The sequence below is a fragment of the Crinia signifera genome, chromosome 4 (assembly GCF_055691185.1).
Source record: "Crinia signifera chromosome 4, ASM5569118v1, whole genome shotgun sequence".
Taxonomy (NCBI): domain Eukaryota; kingdom Metazoa; phylum Chordata; class Amphibia; order Anura; family Myobatrachidae; genus Crinia; species Crinia signifera.
In genome coordinates this window covers 302157801-302181749 of record NC_139220.1, presented here as the reverse complement: position 1 = coordinate 302181749, position 23949 = coordinate 302157801, and the positions used below count along the sequence as shown (strand labels likewise).

General features: G+C 48.7%; 1 protein-coding gene across 3 annotated transcripts in view; it reads right to left on the bottom strand.

Moving 5' to 3' along the window:
• The window catches only part of PALM3 (paralemmin 3), a 77070-nt gene that overhangs the window by 8609 nt on the left and 44512 nt on the right, over positions 1-23949 (bottom strand). Inside the window, exon 1 of one of the 3 annotated variants that reach the window (XM_083185322.1) lies at positions 23497-23526. The exons of 1 other annotated variant lie outside the window; for it this stretch is intronic. In XM_083185322.1, the coding sequence (XP_083041448.1) occupies positions 23497-23510 (14 nt within the window). In that variant the 5' untranslated portion in view covers positions 23511-23526. Of the gene's footprint in view, positions 1-4064; positions 4225-23496; positions 23527-23949 lie in introns of those variants that run through there. One more of the 3 variants, XM_083185323.1, reaches the window with a different exon arrangement.

The window sequence follows — 23949 nt, the reverse complement described above, 5'->3', positions numbered from 1 at the left end:
AAGGCACACAGGGAAAGGTTTGCATTTTACACTATACAAACACTGAAGGGTGTGAGGCCTACAGCGACGCCAATAAAGAGGTCATTCCTACATTTCCTTTACCATAACTATATTTACAAACCTATTTTAAGAAAATCTGTGTATTCCAGGAGCCCATATGTTGACCTGACCTTTATTGCAGTTAGAAATCGCTTATTATGCCAATAAAATATGTCTTGGGCCTGTGACTTATTATCTCGTTGCCATGGAGTCATATTGTCCCCAGCAAAAAAATAAGATGGCTACTGGGATCTCGCAGAGACGGGAGGCCGAATTCAGCTGGCGCGTCAGACAGGGCGGTGTTTACATAGCCTGTATGTAATGCAAAGACCATAAACAGTTCCCGCAGTCACCTACCGGCTTGTGCATCGCAGGCCCTATAGATATAAATAAGGGCCCGAGACCACTGCCGGTAGGATTATTACAGCCCACAAAATGGCTGCCTCCAGTGTGTGTGAGGAGAACACTTTAAAGGCCTCTGGAGTAGAATATTTTGATGGCCCGATCTTTAAGTATGGTCTCAAATTAGATGAATTGCATGTGCAAAAAGAAAAAGTATTAGATTACTCTCCTCTATTATGACACACAGAGTACGTGCCTCAGAAATCCTGATTTCCAATACGGAGCGCGGGTCTAAGGTTACAGCACCACCCTCCCTGATGTTACACTTGAAACCGGTACCTTATTCGCATACATGGCCGTCGGTGGACGGACAGTAAGATTTTATTAGGTCATTAATGGAGCGGTGACAAGAAGCATTTAACATTAGACAATCGACTCGCTCAGATCAGAGCATTTCCCCATCCCCGGGTACCGTCACCATCGGACATGGCAGCTATAAACCTGACACAGCTGAAAGCAACAAAACCCCTAATCCCTGTCTAATCCGAACACTCGATCCCCCAACAATTGGGCAGAATCCGGCGGCAAGGCCGGATACAGACGTTATAATTACTGTGCCTGAGATATTACAGTACAGTAGGCTGGCCTGAGGTAAACGCTGGCTGCAGGGGACACTGCACAGGCCCGTCTGTGTGTCCATTGTGTCTGTAATATGAGTAGAGGGAGAGTCTGGGAAATATTTCTGTACAGAGGTGGAGGGACAGGGCGATGGTGGAAACACAGGAGACTGACATGGGTCAGCCGGGCAGGCTGAAACTTGTAGTCCATCCCCACTGCCATCCTCTCTCTCTCTCTCTCCCTATGAGATAGTAATAACTATAGCAATAATAACTAGTTGAGAATCGAGCACGTACAGGACGGCAAACGAGGGTCAGGAATGTTTAACCTGTCCCAAGGCTCGGATTAGGAAGTATGGATGCACTGAATGTAATCTGTCCCCCCATTGGTGTTTTATTGATGACTGCAACCGGCATGATTTGTACAGGAGAAAGAGACAGAGTGATTAGGGGAGAGACTGCTAACGAGGGCGGATGCTGATACGATGAGATAGGGAGAGACCACAATGGGAGCGAGGCAGTCTGAGATGGCTGAGGGCAGATAGTGATAGGGGCAGGCTGAGATTAGCAATGAGGGCAGATAGTGATAGGGGCAGGCTAAGATTAGCAATGAGGGCAGATAGTGATAAGGATAGGTTATCCCAGTGTGAGATGGGGGTGGGGGCTGATAGTGACGGGGACAGAACATGATACAGTATGAGAGGAATGTTTTTATTGACATAAGTTTGCAAAAATATTTTTTTTCTACATTCTCCACATACCAATAACATCATTACACATCGATACAATAACATAAACACCACACAGCACTGTCCCAGGTGCAGCAATTCACCACACAGCAGTACACTGTCCCAGGTGCAGCGATACTCCACACAGCACTACAATGTCCCAGGTACAGCGATACACCACACAGCACTACACTGTCCCAGGTACAGCGATACTCCACACAGCACTACACTGTCCCAGGTACAGCGATACTCCACACAGCACTGCACTGTCCCAGGTACAGCGATACACCACACAGCACTACACTGTCCCAGGTACAGCGATACTCCACACAGCACTACACTGTCCCAGGTACAGTCATACACCACACATCACTGCACTGTACCAGGTACAGCCATACACCACACAGCACTACACTGTCCCAGGTACAGCCATACACCACACATCACTACACTGTCCCAGGTACAGCCATACACCACACATCACTGCACTGTACCAGGTACAGCCATACACCACACAGCACTACACTGTCCCAGGTACAGCGATGCTCCACACAGCACTACACTGTCCCAGGTACAGCCATACACCACACATCACTACACTGTCCCAGGTACAGCGATGCTCCACACAGCACTACACTGTCCCAGGTGCAGTGATACACCACACAGAACTACACTGTCCGAGGTACAGGGATACACCACACAGCACTACACTGTCCAAGGTACAGGGATACACCACACAGCACTACAGCACTCCACTGTCCCAGGTACAGCTATACCCCGCACAGCACTACACTGTCCCTGGTACAGCGATATTCCACTACACTATCCCAGGTACACTGATACACCACACACCCCTACACTGTCCCAGGTACACCTAAACACCACTACACTGTCCCAGGTACAGCGATACACCACACAGCACTAAACTATCCCAGGTACAGCGATACTCCACACAGCACTACACTGTCCCAGGTACAGCGATACTCCACACACCCCTACACTGTCCCAGGCACAGCGATACTCCGCACAGCACTACACTGTCCCAGGTACAGCGATACTCCGCACAGCACTACACTGTCCCAGGTACAGCGATACCCCGCACAGCACTACACTGTCCCAGGTACAGCGATACCCCGCACAGCACTAAACTATCCCAGGTACAGCGATACACCATACAGCTCTACACTGTCCAAGGTACAGCGATACTTCACACAGCTCTACACTATCCTAAATACAGTCGGTGATTGGCTGCGACTGTAATGCTGAATGGTGATGTCACAGCGCAACTCAACACTTCCAGCCTATCAGCAATTACTGAGACATACCCCTCCTCTACCTGGTGGCATCTCCCATTGCCCTGCTCCACACAGTACCTAAAGCCCCCTACATATAATATTAATACTGTGTTAATACCAAGAAAAAGCTATTACTGCCCCATAACCCAGAGGAGATCCTCCTGATGAGGCTGGATCCTGTTACTGAAAAGCACAAATACAGTCACATGCTGATCTCCTGTACCACACAGCGCTGTGTAATATTCTGTAACCAATACTTCCGTGTACCACACCGCACACTGCCATATTATCACCATCTCTGCATGATGCACTGTTTACATACCAGCTCCCATAAAGGTAATTAATACTAATGAATGATGTATGAGCTGGGAGAGGCGCAGGTGTGTACACTCATATATACGCAATGTGTCAGCTAAAAAAGAATCAGCATCTATAAATACAGTATACACAGAACAGATACCAGAGACATCCATTACCTCCAAAATATTCTGCCCCAGTATTGTTACATAGATAGAAAATATTACCATTATCAGCACCATCATATCGCTGGGTCTCCCCCCAACCTGTCCTGTTGTGTATAACACCTGTCCTCCATAAGCTGCTATCACTGGTAATACATGTTTCTCATAGGCTCCTGTCACCTAACCCAGGTAACAACTGTATCCATAAGTTAAAGTCACTCTCCCAGGTAATACCTGTCCCTTAAAAGTTCCTGTCACCTGACACCCCCCCCCCCCCCCCCCCCCCCCGTTACCTCTCCAGCACCCCATCACCTATCTCACCCACATATTACCAGTTCCCAAACTTCCTACCCAATGGGCTCTTCCCTAAACTACACCAGCACACCCACACCCTACTCTGCCCCCGGCAATCACACTTGTCCCCATTCCCCATTTGTCCTCTTCCAGAGCCACTACTGTGGTCTCCATACCAGAGGGTGACCGTCCCCATTCCCCAATAGCTGCCGCCTGCACCCCACTGCCACCCCATCTCTCTCTCACCCCCGCACCCCACTGCCGCCCCTCTCTGTCTCTCTCTCTCACCTCCGGGCTCCCTCCGTTCTCCGGGCGGCCGCTGCCAGCTGCACTCCCCGCTCACTCACATTGCAGGGACCGGAGCTGCTGCTGCTGCTGCTGCTGTGTGCGGGAGGGAGGGGGAGGCACAGGGGGAGGAGGAGGCGACACCTGAGCCGCTGCCTGACACTGGGGAACCGGTGAGACCAGCAGCAGCAGCAGGGAGGGGCCGGTCATCACTATCATCATCATCATCATCATTGCCAGCAATGCCTGCTCCGGTAATTCTATGCAGGCATGCACACCCTCACCCATCCATCATCATATATTACTGCATACTGTATAACATAGATCAGTGCCAATCTATGCCGGCACGCACCTGGAGTCATAGCTGCCCAGTGGCGGATTCAGGGGGGGGGCACCTGGGCACGTGCCCCCCCTGTCATTTCATTTTGTAGCTGAGGACCAGGGCTTTCCAACGAGCCCAGCCCCGTGTCTCTAGCCCCTCGGGAACCAAAGATATCGCCTGGCAAAGCTGTAACGTTTTTTCCCCATAGGATAATATGGGACCCGGCAATTCCGACCCCCACCTAGTTCCAACGGCTGCCAGTTCCCTCTCTGGCATTACAGAAGCTTGTGGTTTCATTCAATTTTAAATCGCTGGGCCTTCAATATGATACCAGGCTGGTCCATATCGGTCAATCGGTTCCAGAGATATTGCATGTAAACCGATTTTTTTATTTTTGAAATGTAATTTCATGGCTGTTCATGTTCTTTGATGGCAGATTACTCTGGAACCAAACGTTTCAGTTTCACTGGACCAAAATCATTCAAAGCCCACTCAAATCAATATGATACTTGTCTCATGTAAATGGGTCAGTTGGTTCCGAAGATATAGCCGGTTAAATGAGATAACTGGTTAAAGAGGGGGAGGGGTGGTTTTCTCTCCCCCTCACACCAGAAAATGCAGGGACTAGGCTGGTGTAAAGGGGGCCAACCTGGGAATGCATTTTCTGGTGTGAAAGGGGTATTATTTCAAATAGCCGGGACATGCAGTGCTCTGAATACAGCCAGGCTCTGCCACTATCAGTGGCTATCACTTCTGCCTGGCGGCGGCTGTCCCCCATTTACCGCGAGCATGTATTCTCCCTTGGCAATGAGCATGTAATCCCACATGGCAACGAGCATGGAACCTCTGGCAATGAGCATGGAACCCTTGGCAATGAGCATGTAGATAAGCAGCACTTATGTAGCATAATTTTTAATAGGCATTATGGTGTTTGGCATAATACATAATGGACATAATGGCATGTAACTTAACGTGTAATGGACATTATGGTGTAAATGTTTAATGCGAGCCTTTGATGGACAATGTCCCTGTTTATGAAGCGTATTGGGAATTTTGGCTTAATCTGTGTGGCATTATGTGAATTCTGGCACAATGCGTGTGGCATTATGTGAATTTTGGCTCAATCCTAGTGGCATTATGTGAATTTTGACACAATCCATGTGGCATTATGTGAATTTTGGCTCAATCCATTTGGCATTATGTGAATTTTGGCTCAATCCATGTGTTATTATGTGAATTTTGGCTCATTCCGTGTGGCATTATGTGAATTTTGGCTCAATCCATGTGGCATTATGTGAATTTTGGCTCATTCCATTTGGCATCATGTGTAATGGGCAAGTATATTAGGGTCTAGTATTTTGTTGCATAATGTGTAGAAGTTGTATATGGTGTTGTACACTACACTCAAGGACATGCCCCTTGTTGAGTGGCCACACCCCTTTTCCGGAGCGCGCCTTCGGCGCGCGCACAACTGCATCCTTCAATTTTGTCACCATGGGGAGCCTGCGTACTTTAAATGCCAGGGCCTATTTTTAATCCCATTCCCACCCTCTCTCTGCCGCTCTCTTAGCATGTACACTGGCATTACTAACACCGCCCCTCCCCCACCTAAACCTTCTTTTATCATGGTGCCCCCCCTGTCATTTTATCCTGGATCCGCCCCTGTAGCTGCCTACACTCCTGCATTCTGCGGGAGACTCCCTGAAATAGCAGAAATCTCCCTCTCTCCCTCATTAGTCTAGAAATCTCCCTCATATCACCTAGCCCACATTATACTGTTACATTTTTTGGGGGAAAAAAGGAATAAGAGATAGATACAGTTACATTGAATCATCAGCACCATTTCCCAGCACGTTACCAAGTATAGTAGCTCTTCCTAACTGCTTTGGGGCTCATCTACATTTGGATATAATTCATTTTACAAGATTCCTCTCAGATGTAGCAGTAAGCACCCACGATTCTAGGTGCCACGTTCACAATCTCTTTTCACAATCTCTCCATATATGGAATTAGACACGCCCCGTGGGTGGAGCATGACACGCCCCATCAATAAGGCGCTGTGCAAAATTCTATTACCAACTATAATCTCCCTGAAACTAGTTTTCAAAAGTAGGCAAGTATAACTGGTAGTTGCTGTGTCATTGTGTGTAACTGTATACATACTCATATATATATCTATATATATATATATAAATATATATATATATATATATATATATATATATATATGTGGCACCTGGGTTAATCTTTAGTAACACCCCATGCTGCGCCCAACAGTAGCACAAATCTGTATTCCGATGTCAGCAGTGACCTTTTTTATGTCGACTGTTGACCTTTTCTACCTTGTCCATGGCGATATTTAGACACTGTTGACCGTTTGAGGTCAGCCTACTGACTGACTACCTTTTTTACTGTAGATCTATTGAACCACACCCAACACATATGGGATGGCCTTATTGGCTACGTTCTCACATTACAGTATATGGCATAGAATGCACTATGGCTGACATGACTATGTCCGGGTGACGGGTGTGCCGTGATGCTAGTCTTATAGCATGTGTCTGACATACAGTCCTTGTGGCCCATCCCTCATAAAGCTAACACTGATCTGCCATAGCAAACAAGTTGGATATATGAGCATTGATTCATACAGAGCTGTGCTTTACTAACCCGACGTGTGTCCTAGCCTCCAATGATTGGCGGCTGTGACTGATGGATTTAAAGCGGCAGCATAAAGACAGGATGGGCTAGCATTTCTGAAGTGCATCTACCTATCATTCTTATAGTAGTAATAATAATAATAATAATAATAATAAATGCTACATCAAATCTGCTTGATACATCTCTTCATAGCCTCCTGCTGCCTCCATTCCCCCCTCATGTCACTGCTCTGTGCTGTTGGAGATCCTGCTCCTTCTATTTTATAACTTTAGGTCTGAGACTTCCTGCTGCCTCTATTCCCCTCCTCATAACACTGCTCTGTGCTGTTGGGGACCCTGCTCCTTCTACTATATAACCCCCGCTCTGCGGTTTCCTGCTGCCTCTAGTCCCCTCCTCATAACACTGCTCTGTGCTGTTGGGGACCCTGCTCCTTCTACTATATAACCCATGCTCTGCAAGTTCCTGCTGCCTCTAGTCCCCTCCTCATAACACTGCTCTGTGCTGTTGGGGACCCTGCTCCTTCTACTATATAACCCACGCTCTGCGGTTTCCTGCTGCCTCCTCATATCTCTGCTCTGTGCTGTTAAGGACCCTGCTTCCACTACAATATAATGCTTAGGGTGTGGCTTCCCAATGCCTCTATTCTCCTCATACCACTGCTCTGTTCTGTTGGGGACCCTGCTCCTTCTACTATATAACCCACACTCTGTGGTTTTCTGCTGCCTCCCATAACACTGCTCTCTGCTGTCAAGGACCCTGCTTCCTCTACAATATAATGCTCAAGGTGGGGCTTCCCGCTGCCTCTATTCTCCTCATATCACTGCAATGTGTTGTTGGTAACCAACTACTTCTGCTCTATAACTCTCAGTCTGTGTTTTCATACTGCCTATATTCCCCTCCTATTATCACTGCTATATGCTGCTGCACCTTCTACTATATAACTCTCAGCCTGTGGTCTCTTGCTGTCCCTATCTCCTAGCTGATACCACTGCTCTGTTGGGGATCCTTCCCCATTTACTATATAACTCTGTGGCTTCCTGCTACCTCTATTTCCCTCCTCGTATCACTGCTCTGTTCTGTTGAGGACCCTGCTCTCTATCCTATATAATGCTCAGACTGTGGCTTCCTGCTGCCTCTATTCTCCTCATATCACTGTTCTGTGCTGTTGAGGACTCCGCTCTCTATCCTATGTAATGCTCAGACTGTGGCTTCCTGCTGCCTCTATTCTCCTCAAATCACTTTTCTGTGCTGTTGAGGACCCCGCTCTCTATCCTATGTAATGCTCAGACTGTGGCTTCCTGCTTCCTCTATTCTCCTCATATCACTGCTCTGTGCTGTTGAGGACCCTGCTCTCTATTCTATGTAATGCTCAGACTGTGGATTCCTGCTTCCTCTATTCTCCTCATATCACTGCTCTGTGCTGTTGAAGACCCTGCTCCTTCATCTTTGTATATATTCACATTTCTATTTATGAAGCCATGTTATCCAGATAGTTAAGAACATTTGTTAACAGAACATAGCACATCCAGACTTGGACCATTTGGTAGTCTCTGTTTCATGGCATAAGAGAGAGGTGGTGTGGATTGGAGAAATGAAGGGAGGAGGAGGTGAGAGAGAGAGGGAGTAAGAGCTGTATTAGATTGCTCTACATTATTTATTTCTCACTGGTTATTGATCCCCCTCCTCTTTCCTGACTCCACAGCCTCCGCTCCCCAGAGACGGAACGTGGCAGATCCATACAGCACTAGAGGATGGCGCCTGCCAGCTCCAGGGGACACATTGCTGTAACAGGACAAAGACACTTCATTCATGCCGGATCCAGTGCTTGTAGATCATGCAGTCACTCATAATGGGGGCGGACAGGACTACTATCCCACCTGCATACTAGGGATGGACCCTTCAGTACTACTGCTATTACACTACAAATCAGTTTATGCAAGAGCGAGTATTATCAGTCACATATACTGGTGAGAACATGTCAGGAGCTGAAGATATTTCAAGTACAGTCATCGAAATAATCATTGTACTCCTCATAGGGCCTATTGCCTGCCCATCCCCTACCCCCTGTCACCAAATAGCTTCATCACTCCAACCTTCACATCTCTACAAATATACATTCTGGTTATATTTACTGTGCATAAATATATATATATGTTGGGAGCATAGCCCCCTGCAGAACAGAACGGTGATGTGAGGAGGGGAATGAAGGCCACAGAATTCTTTAGTAGAAGGAGCTGAAACAGCACAGAGCAGTGATATGAGGAGGGGAATAGAGGCAGCAGGAAGTCACAGAATTAAAGTTATATAGTAGAAGGAGCAGGGTACCCAGCAGCACAGAGCAGTGATATGAGGAGGGGAATAGAGGCAGCAGGAAGTCACAGGCTGCAAGTTATATAGTAGAAGGAGCAGGGTCCCAGCAGCACAGAGCAGTGATATGAGGAGGGGAATAGAGGCAGCAGGAAGTCACAGGCTGCAAGTTATATAGTAGAAGGAGCAGGGTAACCAGCAGCACAGAGCAGTTAAATAAGGAGGGGGATGGAGGCCACAGACTGAGAATTATATAGTAGAAGGAGCAGGGTACCCAGCAGAAGAGAGCAGTGATATAAAGGGGAGAATAGAGGCAGCAGGAAGTCACAGGCTGTGAGTTAAGGCCCCCATACACTATGCGATTTTGGTCCGATTTCATCCGATTTCGGCACTTGGTGCCGATAATCGGATGAAATCGGCCCAAAATCGTATGTGTGTGATGTCTGATCCGATCCGATGCGCGGTCCCGTGCGCATCGGACCGGATCAGGGAGGTCGGACGGTCTGTACATACGATCACGTCAGACCTCCCTGTATGCATATGCCTGCCACCTGACAGGCATATGCATGCAGACACCGGGCGGGCAGCGGGTCCCTGAGCACCGGCTGACTGACCTGGCCGGGCGGTGGTGCGTGCGGGCAGCGGCCAGCGGTGGTGGGGGCGGGCGGCGGGTGCGGTGAGCGCTGCTGACCTGGCCGGGCAGTGTACTTACATAGCAGCAGCGGGGACGGGCAGCGCAGTGGCGGCTATTAGATTTTGAAAATACTTGTCAAATGACCGGCCGCTCTCTGATTGGCTGAGAGCTCTCCGGCCAATCAGAGAGCGGCCGGTCATTTGACAAGTATTTTCAAAATCTAATAGCCGCCACTACGCTGCCCGTCCCCGCTGCTGCTATGTAAGTAAGTACACTGTCAGGTCAGCAGCGCTCACCGCACCCGCCGCCCGCCCCCACCATCGCTGACCGCCCCCACCACCACCGCTGGCCGCCCCCACCACCGCAGCCGCCGCTGCCCGCCCCCACTACTCCTCACCGCCCTGCAGCTCCCCGGGTTTTTTTTTAACATGGGATAAATCGCATGCGATTTATCCCATGTAAAAAATGGCACATCAAGTGCCAAATTGTATGTGAGCCTCCCGGGGAGCTGCCGGGCGGCTCGCAGGTAAATTGGGTCCGACTTGTCCCTAGGACAAGTCGGCCTAATGTATGGGGGCCTTTATACAGTAGAAGGTGCAGGGTACCCAGCAGCACAGAGCAGTGATATGAGGAGGGGGATGGAGGCCACAGACTGAGAATTATATAGTAGAAGGAGCAGGGTACCCAGCAGAAGAGAGCAGTGATATAAAGGGGAGAATAGAGGCAGCAGGAAGTCACAGGCTGTGAGTTATACAGTAGAAGGAGCAGGGTACCCAGCAGCACAGAGCAGTGATATGAGGAGGGGGATGGAGGCCACAGACTGGTAATTATATAGTAGAAGGAGCAGGATACCCAGCAGAAGAGAGCAGTGATATAAAGGGGAGAATAGAGGCAGCAGGAAGTCACAGGCTGTGAGTTAAGGCCCCCATACACTATGCGATTTTGGTCCGATTTCATCCGATTTCGGCACTTGGTGCCGATAATCGGATGAAATCGGCCCAAAATCGTATGTGTGTGATGTCTGATCCGATCCGATGCGCGGTCCCGTGCGCATCGGACCGGATCAGGGAGGTCGGACGGTCTGTACATACGATCACGTCAGACCTCCCTGTATGCATATGCCTGCCACCTGACAGGCATATGCATGCAGACACCGGGCGGGCAGCGGGTCCCTGAGCACCGGCTGACTGACCTGGCCGGGCGGTGGTGCGTGCGGGCAGCGGCCAGCGGTGGTGGGGGCGGGCGGCGGGTGCGGTGAGCGCTGCTGACCTGGCCGGGCAGTGTACTTACATAGCAGCAGCGGGGACGGGCAGCGCAGTGGCGGCTATTAGATTTTGAAAATACTTGTCAAATGACCGGCCGCTCTCTGATTGGCTGAGAGCTCTCCGGCCAATCAGAGAGCGGCCGGTCATTTGACAAGTATTTTCAAAATCTAATAGCCGCCACTACGCTGCCCGTCCCCGCTGCTGCTATGTAAGTAAGTACACTGTCAGGTCAGCAGCGCTCACCGCACCCGCCGCCCGCCCCCACCATCGCTGACCGCCCCCACCACCACCGCTGGCCGCCCCCACCACCGCAGCCGCCGCTGCCCGCCCCCACTACTCCTCACCGCCCTGCAGCTCCCCGGGTTTTTTTTTAACATGGGATAAATCGCATGCGATTTATCCCATGTAAAAAATGGCACATCAAGTGCCAAATTGTATGTGAGCCTCCCGGGGAGCTGCCGGGCGGCTCGCAGGTAAATTGGGTCCGACTTGTCCCTAGGACAAGTCGGCCTAATGTATGGGGGCCTTTATACAGTAGAAGGTGCAGGGTACCCAGCAGCACAGAGCAGTGATATGAGGAGGGGGATGGAGGCCACAGACTGAGAATTATATAGTAGAAGGAGCAGGGTACCCAGCAGAAGAGAGCAGTGATATAAAGGGGAGAATAGAGGCAGCAGGAAGTCACAGGCTGTGAGTTATACAGTAGAAGGAGCAGGGTACCCAGCAGCACAGAGCAGTGATATGAGGAGGGGGATGGAGGCCACAGACTGGTAATTATATAGTAGAAGGAGCAGGATACCCAGCAGAAGAGAGCAGTGATATAAAGGGGAGAATAGAGGAGGGGAATAGAGGCAGCAGGAAGTCACAGATTGAGAATTGGAGTCAGGTCCTAATATTAGCGCAGATCAACAGCAGATTATCAGTAATTGCGGGGAGTCTCCAGGGAAATCAGGATACTTCCCTACCTTTCTGGGGGGCCAGGAGGGCCACCTAATTTTTAGGAGCCTCCCAGACATTCCAGGAGGGTAGGCAAGTATGCTGATAACAATACCAGCCTTCTGCCGGCTTTGCTATGTGCAGCCCATACAGCCAATCCCCAGAATGCGCTGATTTAAAATTGATCAATCTGGCAGCATCGGTTCCCCTTTAGAAACCTATGGTGGATGCGGCTGCCGGCGGCAATGCGGGGATCACGGCAGGTGTCAGAGATATCTGCTTCAGTTACTCCTACTTACATTTAGGTCAGGGCTGGGCAATTGCGGCCCTCCAGATGTTGATGAACTACACATCCCAGCTTGCATCAGTTTCAGCATGGCCACATAGCAAAACTAATGCAAAGCATCCTGGGATGTGTAGTTCATCAACATCTGGAGGGCCGCAATTGCCCAGCCCTGATTTAGGTAATATATGATAATAAATATACATGGCTATCTTGTGATAATGTTTCCCGTGTACAAGCCACCTGGTTCTCCCCCATCGATGGCAAAACTATTCTACATTGGTCATAAACCATCGATTAATCATCGATGGCCATCCCTAATAAAAAGGCATTTGTTCCCCTTGCATGGCAACATAGGGGTATATTTACTACAGCTTTTAAAAGTGAAGTCCCGATATAATTTTCTAGGATGCAATAGAGCAGGCTTGTCCAACCTGCGGCCCTCCAGATGTGCTAAAACTACACATCCCAGCATGCCTTGCCACAATTTGGCAATTAGGGAATGATAGAATGATTGCAATGCATGCTGGGATGTGTAGTTTTAGCACATCTGGAGGGCCGCAGGTTGGACATGCCTGCAATAGAGCGATGATAGGGAGAATCTTATTGGTTGCTATCGCCTCTTTGCCATAGAGGGTCAGTTTCCGGATATCCCGGAATAGTACAGAGCTGCTGATCCCTTGGGTGAGGGGACCGGCGGCGAGCTGGACACATTCCTGCAGACAAGTTCTGTCTTTACACCTCAGGAAACATTCACGGCAGATTCTTCCCATCCCCAGGGCACAAGTTGAGGCAGGTTCTCCCCAGCCGGCCCCAGGTTTACCAGCAGTGTCCCCATGAAGCAGAACAATATCCCCGGTCCTGACAAATGAATGTGCAGCTTCCAATTCCAAGGGCGTACATAAATGCTGGAATATCAGACATTGCCGACATAACAGAGAGGAATAGAACAGCACAGACCCAGAACAGACTGAATAAGACACTTTTTGTCTCTTTGTGCTCACCGTAGGCTGATTCAAAGATGGACGCAATGTCGATGATGGACGCAGTGGATCACTATTTCCTGGCCACTGCACATGCGTCTGATTCGCGCTGCGCACGTGCCGCAAAGGACTGTAGTTGCAGTGGGGATTTATTTGTAAAGTGAGTGTTTGTGGGCGGCCACTCACACTTTGGATGTGAGACCCCCCCCCCCCAGTACAAATCTCAGCGGCTACCACATTTGCATATCTTGGCACTGCCGCTCCATATGTCCATTATTACACACTGTGGCCCTTATTCTGGTTCACTCGAAAGATAAATTCACTCTCTAATGGACAAAACTATGGCCCTTATTCTAGTTGAATCGGACGGATGCGTATTCGGACAGAAACCGAGTGTTCTTAGCCCCGCCTACCGTACGTATCGCACAGACCGTCCGAATGCGGTAAGATGCCGAATGATTGGATCGCAAGTGGATGTTTCATGTGAACACCTCACCCCCCCCCCCACACCTCACACCACCCCCCCCCCCCCCCCACCCAAACCTAACTCTCTCTGCGCATGTTACATCAGCCCCACCTGCAGTGCAGCATGGTTTTGTCCATTAGAGATTGAATTTGCCTTTGCGAGTGAACCAGAACGTATGTATATATGTCGGGGAAGGGCCCACATATATCAGTGTACCGGGCCCCAAGATTTCTGTCGGCAGCCCTGCACAGCAATGTATCATGTAGCCAGTAGTGTGGAACCACCAGCTAGTGAGTACCTTAAGGCTGCCCCGCCCAAGGCACCCAAATCCCTCCGCTAGCATGCGCAGGGATGTGTTTACTAACACATCCCTGCGCATGTGGCTACTAGCAGGAGAAATCATTCAATGATCGGTCACCATCAAATAATTTCTCCTGTCTTCAGTAATAAAAGTCAGTACGAACTGACTTTTATTACAGCCGCTATCTGCTGAAAATGGGGGCGGGTGCTGACGTCATGTGACATCAGCGGCCCGCCCCACACAGGCATTGACCCGCCTACTTTTCCAGGGGAATGCCCATAAAACAATGGGCCTGATGTCCGCCCCCTCTGGAGGGAATGGCTTAGGCACATTCGCAAATACGCTCACAGCAAGGAGTTCCTGGAGTGGAGAGTGGAGTGGAGGATGGGCCTTAGTCCAGTGCTTGGTGTACAGATACCCTTACAACACTGGACTAAGATGGGGATGGCCATCATTATATTTGCCATCGATGGCTGCCATTGAAGGCAAAAGTGCAACTGGCCATAGATAGTGTATCGATGGATGACCATCAATGTTTTTACATATCAATGGTCATCCATTTTCTTTGATTGATTGGCCCATGGGCCAATCAAAATACAGGGGTGGGGCTTCACGTGTGTCAAGGGTGGAGCTATGGGGAAAAAAGCAAATCTAAACTATTAGTTGAAGCTAGACATCAATGGTGGGAAGCCATCTGGTTCTCCCCCATCGATGTCAAAACTATTCAACATCGACCATAAACCATTGATGATTTCTAATCATCGATGGCCATCTGTAGACTAAGGACCATCCCAAACCAGACGACAAGTTCTTGAATCAACCCACCAGTATCCACCTCTCATGGGCCCAAGAACACCCTCTGGATACAGATTCTCCACTTCAGGAACTCCTTGCTCTAAGTGAGCCAACCGCCAGTGAGATGTACAAATAGGGAGTGTACGAGACTTGAGGACCCCTAATATACGGTCAAGTGGTCAATCTAGGGACGGGACTGTAACACACACATCTTCATCCATGTGAGAGGCTGAGAAAAAATACAACGTCAAAAATTCACGGTTATAATCCAAGATTTATTCATGATTTTATTTTTATTATTTGCTTTAATTTTTTTCATTATTGTCTTAATAGTATTTTTAAATAAATATTATTGTTACCCCATGGTAATAGTTCAATTCTTCCTCAAAACAAGCGCAGTGTTTGTGTTTACCCTCCCTGATACGCCTGGGCGTGCGTCACATGCGAATACGATCCATATGCTATCGCTGTAACATGCCTGCTACAATCCGTACGCACGTGCAGTCATTCCATAATTAATAGCATTGCAAATTCACACAACAGCGATCACCTCTGAATCGGGCCCTATATTCGGGTCAATACTGCATTGGCAGAGACGTTGCCTGCCGGCTGGGAGAACAGGTTCCCGGGCCGGTATTTCTGGAAAATCTCTTCATTATCAATCATGACAAAATGTACCTGCAGCCATCTTCCTGGTACACGCGTTATGCTAATGTCATCAGTGTATTTATTAACAGGCTCATTGCTATGATTATTACAGCACATGACATGAGAGTTAATGCGATACTGACCCCTAGCACTGTGCAGAGGTTATGTGCATCTCAGTACGGCCTCTCGCCTGTCACAGCGGCGGATCACACTTGTGGGAAAGCAGGATGGATCGCTGAGTCTGTAATTCAGTGGATATGACCTTTGTGAGTAATAGAATCTCATGGGAAAAACCAGAACTATCCTGGGAATGCTGTAATTACTGTACTGAGTGCTGATATCACTAATGTGGCTGTGTAACCATTACCTGGACCATACCATACGTCAAACAGAATAGGGACCCTACTCCTAGGAGGATTCACTGGTAGGCCCCTACACCTAGGAGGATTCACTGGTAGGCCTCTACTCCTAGGAGGATTCACCGGTAGGCCCCTACTCCTAGGAAGATTCACCGGTAAGCCCCTACTCCTAGGAAGATTCACCGGTAAGCCTCTACTCCTAGGAGGATTCACCGGTAAGCCCCTACTCCTAGGAGGATTCACCGGTAGGCCCCTACTCCTAGGAGGATTAACCGGTAGGCCCCTACTCCTAGGAGGATTCACCGGTAGGCGCCTTCTCCTAGGAGGATTCACCGGTAAGCCCCTACTCCTAGGAGGATTCAACGGTAGGCCCATACTTGCCTACTTTTAAATTCTCCTCTCCGGGAGAAGCTCGGAGAGGAGTCTGTCAGCATCACGTGTGGGGGTGGGGGCCAGATGTAGACGTCATCAAGCCCCGCTCCCAGCACTGAAAATCCCCCCAGATTTGTGGGGCCTCACTGAGGGGAGGGGTTAAATGTCGCTATTTGCATATTTAGCCCCTCCCCTCCCGGCAAATAGCCGCAAATCGCAGTAATTCAATGATGCCGCCTGGCAGCTGCAGGGGAGATCCGGAGGGTGAGGCAGAATCCGTGAGGATTGCCACCTTTCCGGGGGGCCGGGAGGGGGACCCGATTTCCGGGACCCTCCTGGCCAATCCGGGAGGGTAGGCAACCCTGGGTAGGCCCCTACTCCTAGGAGGATTCCCCGGTAGGCCCCTACTCCTAGGAGGATTCACCGGTAGGACTCTACTCCTAGTAGGATCCATCTGAAGGACCCTACTCCTAGGAGGATTCAACGGTAGGCCCCTACTCCTAGGAGGAGTCACCGGTAGGACTCGACTCCTAGTTGGATTCATTGGTAGGACTCTACTCCTAGGAGGATTCACCGGTAGGACTCTACTCCTAGGAGGATTCATCGATATGTAAAAACATTAATGGTCATCCATTGCATAGTTATACACTATCGATGGCCAGTTGCACTTTTACCATGAAAAGCAACCATCGATGGCTAAGGCATAGATGACCATCCCTATGACAGGGCTGTACAGCAGACAATGACTTGGGAGTCCAGAAATCCAAGACATGGCTTCAGGCCTATCCAGATGCCAGAGCACAGATGCCAAAATTTGGTGGTCCCTCTTCACCTTGCTGGCTCCTGGTCATTTGCCAGTCTGGCCACCTTCTAGCTACTTCACCGAGTGCAATGGAGGCTTGGTGGTGCTATATAAATGCATGATAAAATAAGGCACCAATATGGGTCGCATCCATCCAGCAATCCATTTGGAGGAACCCAGAGGACTTCGGAAATGACACAGCTAAGCTTGATTCTATATATAATACAAGGCCACTCTATTGCTACCACAGTGCATTATGGGTCTGATTCCAGGTTGCACACAAGTAAGCCACGAATGCGGTATTAATGTGTGCAGGAAAATAAATGTGTTTATTCTCCTGCTCTAGCATTTGGCTTGAGACTCAGACACAGGCACCAGGATGTGCCAGGATGTACACCAGGATGTACACCGGGGGGGGGGGATCTTCCTATCCACCAGTTCCACCAACTGGAATCACCGATTGGCAGGCATCGATGATCCGTAGTGGATCGGGGATATTTAGGGGGTATTCGATCCCCACTGCTAAAGCAGGCGGACCCATTTTGCCAAAAACAGCAATGGATTGTCGAGATCACGACCGGACACATCCCTTTTTCGCAGATCAGCAGGCGGAACATTGAATCCCGCTTGCCGATAAACTGGCGAGGGGGACGAAAATGTGCCAGAATTAAATACCCTGATTTGGCATTCCCCGCAAGCATGTTTAATATCCCCGATCCCCTGGCGGAATGGTCAGGGGATCGGGGGATTGCCCCAATACACCATAAGTGTATGAGCCCCAAACTCAGTAGGTCAGCCAAATTGCATCTTCGAACACAAGCAGACGCTTCCTGTGGGCACCTTAATGCAAATCCTGTGAGTATCACCACGGCAACTGAGTAACAGCGATGTGCTGATGCTAGCCCACACTGGGCACAGCTATAACTCCCGTGTGCCCAATGGAACCTAAAGTCCAAGTTTGAGCTTTGAGTATTTCACGTAATGTTATGTAAGCACTCACTGCAGCATGTTTCTGTACAGCTTTGGCCGGTGAGCGCAATCCTGCTCTGAGTAGGGAGCTATAATTGCTAAATAACTACTTTCATCAATGCCCCTAATCGCCTTTGTTCAACAAGTAAGTGTACTTGTAAGTGGATAATTGGCATGTAATCGATGGGATGGCCCGCAGGTATGGCTCTGTAACTAGAATTAATGGTACTTGTGTATTATCACGACGCCCATCGCATCGCATACCTTAATTAGTGGTATGCGATGCAATGCGATATTTGGGTGAAAAGACCTGCAATGTACAATAAAATATTGCATAGCATCGCATGCCAGCAAAATGGCATGCAATGCGATGCGATTTTTAATTGTACAAGCACCCTGATTAGGGTTACCACCTAGTCCCTTTAATTCCGGACACATGTTAATTACACAGGTTGTGTGGCAGTTTAAAATCAGGTGAAGTGGAGTCTTTAAGTCAGCAAGCCACAGAACCTGTGTAATTAATATGTGTCCGGAATTAAAGGGACTAGGTGGTAACCCTAACCCTGATGGGTGCTTGCTATGTTAAATGCACCCCCATTGTCATCGCCACCCCCACTATCAACGCCAACCCGAAGCGTGGCGAGCGCAGCAAGCCCCGCGAGGGGCGGCGGTACGCATCCTCCGACCTTTTCATACCCCCACTATCCACGTCGGCGTGGAGTTGATATTATATAGTGTGGCGAGCGCAGCGAGCCACCGAGCCTGAAGCGTAGCGAGCCCCACGAGGGGACACGGAATACATGTCAAGTAATCCGCGTCCCCTCGCCACGCTTCGGGATCTAAAATCAACTCCACGCCGACGTGGATAGTGGGGGTATGAAAAGGTTGGAGGACGCGTACCGCCGCCACGCTTCGGGTTGGCGTTGATAGTGGGGGTGGCTTTGACAATGGGTGTGCATTTAACATAGTAAGCACCCATCAGGGTGCTTGTACAATTAAAAATCGCATGTCATACAATTAAAAATCGAATCTGGTCACATCGCATCGCATGCAATGCGATCAGATGCCCTGCGATCAAAATCTTGGGCTCCGTGATAATACACAAGTACCGAATTAATAAATGATCCTCTGACGCCGCCACCGCCGCTGATGCTGGGACACCCAAAATCAGCGCCTCTGACCTGCCCTGTGCCCAAACACAAAAACAAACAGTGACCATCTGGGTAGCCCTAGGGCAGCAGAAAGTAAGACGTCTGAGACATTTATAGGATGGCAGGGGCAAGCAGTAACGCGCCACCGAAATGGTCACGTTTTTTCCCACAGTGATCTCACTTAAGCTGGGTACACATATATACAATTGTCGGGCCGTTCTTCCGTTCTGGGTCGGACAGCCGTTCAATTGTATATGTGTGTACGCTGTCCCGTACGAGCGATAAACGGCAAAAAACTGTCTTGTCCGTCCATACTCGGTCGGTCGATGGTTCTTTGCAGTTTAATTTTCATCCGACAGGACGGCCTCATATCGGAACAAAAGTGCAGTGTGTACGCACGTTCGATCGATATGATGCCGTCCTTGCGACTATACTGCCAAAGCTGGAACGCCCATGTGGGCGTTCCATAGCTGCATAATCTCTCCTACAGATATAGTTACAATATAATAAGTACATTGCATTCAGAACGCACACATGAATAAATCATGTGTGGAGGTGACAGGGTTAATGTAGTTCACGGAGCCGCGGCTCCGCTGCTCATGATATATCAGGCTGTCACAACATAAAGGAATTTGAGAGGCACAAGCAGACCGACAATAGCCCTTAAAATGAAGGATAATACAAGGCACAGTTGCTAATATTTCAATATGCATTACATAATGTGACACACACGGAGCACCAAACTTCTATAAAGCCGGGTATGCGACTAGTCAGTTTGCGGTAGTCACCCTGCCAAACTTCTATAAAGCCGGGTATGCGAGTATAGTCAGTTTGCGGTAGTCACCCTGTAGTAGCATACCCGGCTTTATAGCAGTTTGGCAGGGTGACTACCGCAAACTGACAAGTCGCATACCCGGCTTTATAGAAATAATGAACTACAATAGTTACACTATAATAAGTACATAGATTGCATTCATGAAGTTGTAATGGCTGGACGAACATGCATATTAGATGTAAATGTGTAGCAGCAAATGATATCAGAAATAAAAAGGGGAGATTTATGAGGTGAATATACTGAACACAGTTTATTTAATCAGTAATAGTGCAATGTTACAATGTTGTCAAAACAAGTCTAGATGGTAACAATTGGAAGCAACACATGTAACAATGTTAGATAAAAGGGTATGTGCACATATAATGTCTGAAAATGGTGAATGTTAATGTGGCTATTACAAAACAATATGCATTACATAATGTGACACACACGGAGCATCAAACTGCTATAAAGCCGGGTATGCGACTACAGGGTGACTACCTCAAACTGACTATACTCGCATACCCGGCTTTATAGAAGTTTGGTGCTCCGTGTGTGTCACATTATGTAATGCATATTGTTTTGTAATAGCCACATTAACATTCACCATTTTCAGACATTATATGTGCACATACCCTTTTATCTAACATTGTCTTCATGAATGGAATCTATGTACTTATTATAGTGTAACTATTGTAGTTCATTATTTCTATAAAGCCGGGTATGCGACTTGTCAGTTTGCGGTAGTCACCCTGCCAAACTGCTATAAAGCCAGGTATGCGACTACAGGGTGACTACCGCAAACTGACTATACTCGCATACCCGGCTTTATAGCAGTTTGCGACTACAGGGTGACTACCGCAAACTGACTATACTCGCATACCCGGCTTTATAGCAGTTTGCGACTACAGGGTGACTACCGTAAACTGACTATACTCGCATACCCGGCTTTATAGAAGTTTGGCAGGGTGACTACCGCAAACTAACTAGTCGCATACCCGGCTTTTTAGAAGTTTGGTGATCCGTGTGTGTCACATTATGTAATGCATATTGAAATATTAGCAACTGTGCCTTGTATCATCCTTAGCCATTTTAAGGGCTATTGTCTGTCTGCTTGTGCCTCTCAAATTTAACTGCGGGACCAGACCGGCATTTCTATACTGAAGTTTAGTAGACGCGTACCCTGTCACTTTTGTTTAGGTTCTGTACTCACGCCTCTTTGTTTTGGTATGCCCTTAACCCCGCCCATTATGATAATTTTGTTCACATATATCGTGTCAAAAGCCCAAATCGAGAGAGTGTGTACGGTGGTACAATCTTTTTCTTGCGACTGTTTGGACGGGAGTACATCGGACGTCGCAAGTAAAATTGTACAGGTGTGTACGCGCGTGATCGGCTGTTGTTTGCGGACGGTCCGACGGGAGTACAGTCGGCCAAACGGTTGGATTGTATATATGTGTACCCAGCTTAACTCTGCAAATAAATCCTATCCAGAACTACGGCCATCGCGGCACATGCACAGACCACCGATAATCATTTACTGCTACTGCTCTAGGGTTATGAATCCAACATCCATGGAGCTGTCAGGAAAGGTCAAGGGAAATCTGGTCCGACTTGTGGCTAAAGGTGCGTACACACACTGGCCGATATATCGGCTGTACGATTGAACGGCCGTGTGTACCATCAATATATCTGTGAATGGTGTTCACAGATATATCGCAGCCGATGGCTGATATATCGACGCATCGTGCTGTGTGTATGTGCGATCTGCTGACACGGCCTGTACAGCCGTGCTGCGAGCCCCCAGTGATTGACAGCTCAGTGCGTGGGAGCATGCAAATGCACCCGCCCACTTGAGATGTCAGTTCCTAATCCGACGGATTGGGCTGCGTGAATGGAGAACAAGCTGCCTGATTAGAGTCTGTATCATGGCCGGCGCCACCACTAGGCAAATCTAGGCATTTGCCAAGGGCGCCGGCCACTGGAGGGTGGCATTTTGCCCCCCCGGGTACCTGTCCTGCGGCGCTGTGTATTTAAAGCTGGCGGCGGAGGCAGCGGGGGTCCCTGCAGCCCATTAAGAAAAAATGAGCGCTATCCGCCGGGCTATGCGGAAGCGCTTCTGTTGTGAAAACACTGGCAGCACGGCGCACGCTGATCTCAGCCAATCAGCGTGCTGCCAGTGTTTTCACAACAGAAGCGCTTCCGCATAGCCCGGCGGATAGCGCTCGTTATTTCTAATGGACTGCAGGGACCCCCGCTGCCTCCGCCGCCAGCTTTAAATACACAGCGCCGCAGGACAGGTACCCCCCTCCCCCGACACCGGACAGCGCCGCAGGACAGGTACCCCCTCCCCCGGCACCGGGGCGCCCCCACCCCGACTCGCCTGGGGCGCTCCGGTGCCTTGCACCGGCCCTGGTCTGTATATATATATATATATATATATATCTGCAAATCGATTGATATATCAGTGTGTACCCCGCTTTACACAGCACCTGGGGATGATTAAAACCAGGTGGATGCAGTATTGAAGTCAGACAGCCACAGAACCTGTGTAATTCATGAGTGTTCCAGTTTACAGTCATAGCATGGTAAGCCTAAGTATATTATATTCCATGAATATTTTCCTTACCATTGCTTTTCATAATGTCCAGCTATTTTTTATTTATTGTTATAATTTCAATGCACCTGCTCCTTTTACACACCCCAACCACCTATCCAGTGTGTGCCAGGTACGTACAAATATGCCACCTGCTGGACGAACTGTGTCATTACAGGTGAGCTCTGAGAAGTAGCCTTTGTGCAGGTGGATGACAGTACATGAGTAAATGTCCCTACAGTAGTGTCAAGCAATCTGTATGAAGCAATGTAATGGGATCTATGGGTTATTATACAAGTAAATGTATTATAGGGGTGTATTACACAGGAGTCGGTGCACTGAGTACAGGGGATGGCAGCTCTGTGATTTGCAGGTGAGCACTATAAATGGGAGGGGCTATGCAGGTGCATGTGGTTTGCCGGTCAGTGCAGGTACTTACTGGTGCAGCTAACAGTCAGGACAGGTGTGTGTTACATTGTGTGTAGCGCCTGTGGTGTTATTATACAGTGACTGTAAGTGTCAGTACAGGTATATTTGCACAGATGAAGGTTGGTACAGGGGTATATTATAAAGGTGAGGGTTAGTACATATGTATTATAAGCGGGTGAGAGACAGTACAGGGGGATTTGTGTAAATCACATGATATGAGTCTCAACAAAGAATAATGTACAGGTGAGTCTGTTTTACAGGAGAGTGTTATTATAGGGCTACATCATTGTACAGGTAAGTGTCAGTCCAAGTGCATATTATACCATACTTAGACTTGCCTACCTGACCCTCTCCATGCTCTGTTCCTGGGCTTCCCTGGTAATGTATGATTGCCATCACCTGTGGGGAGCTAGGTAAAGGTATTTCACCACAGGTGACGCCAATCCTACATTACCAGGGAAGTCCAGGAACAGAGCATTTTCTCCCGCATGGAGAGGGTCAGGTAGGGAAGGATGTATTATACAGGCGTATATATACCAGGTGTGTCATATGGGTGTATATTATACAAGCGACTCAATACAGCTGCATATTATACAGATGAGTGTCAGTTCAGGTCTATATGTAACAGGTACGTTTTATTATGGGTGTATATTATGCAAAGGAGTCAGCTCAGGTGTGTATTGCAGACGTATAAGTATATTACTCAGTACAGGGGAAGTACAGATGGGATAATGGTTAGCATTGCTACCTCTCCGCACTGAGATCACTGGTTAGATTCTGTTCGGAGTTTGTATA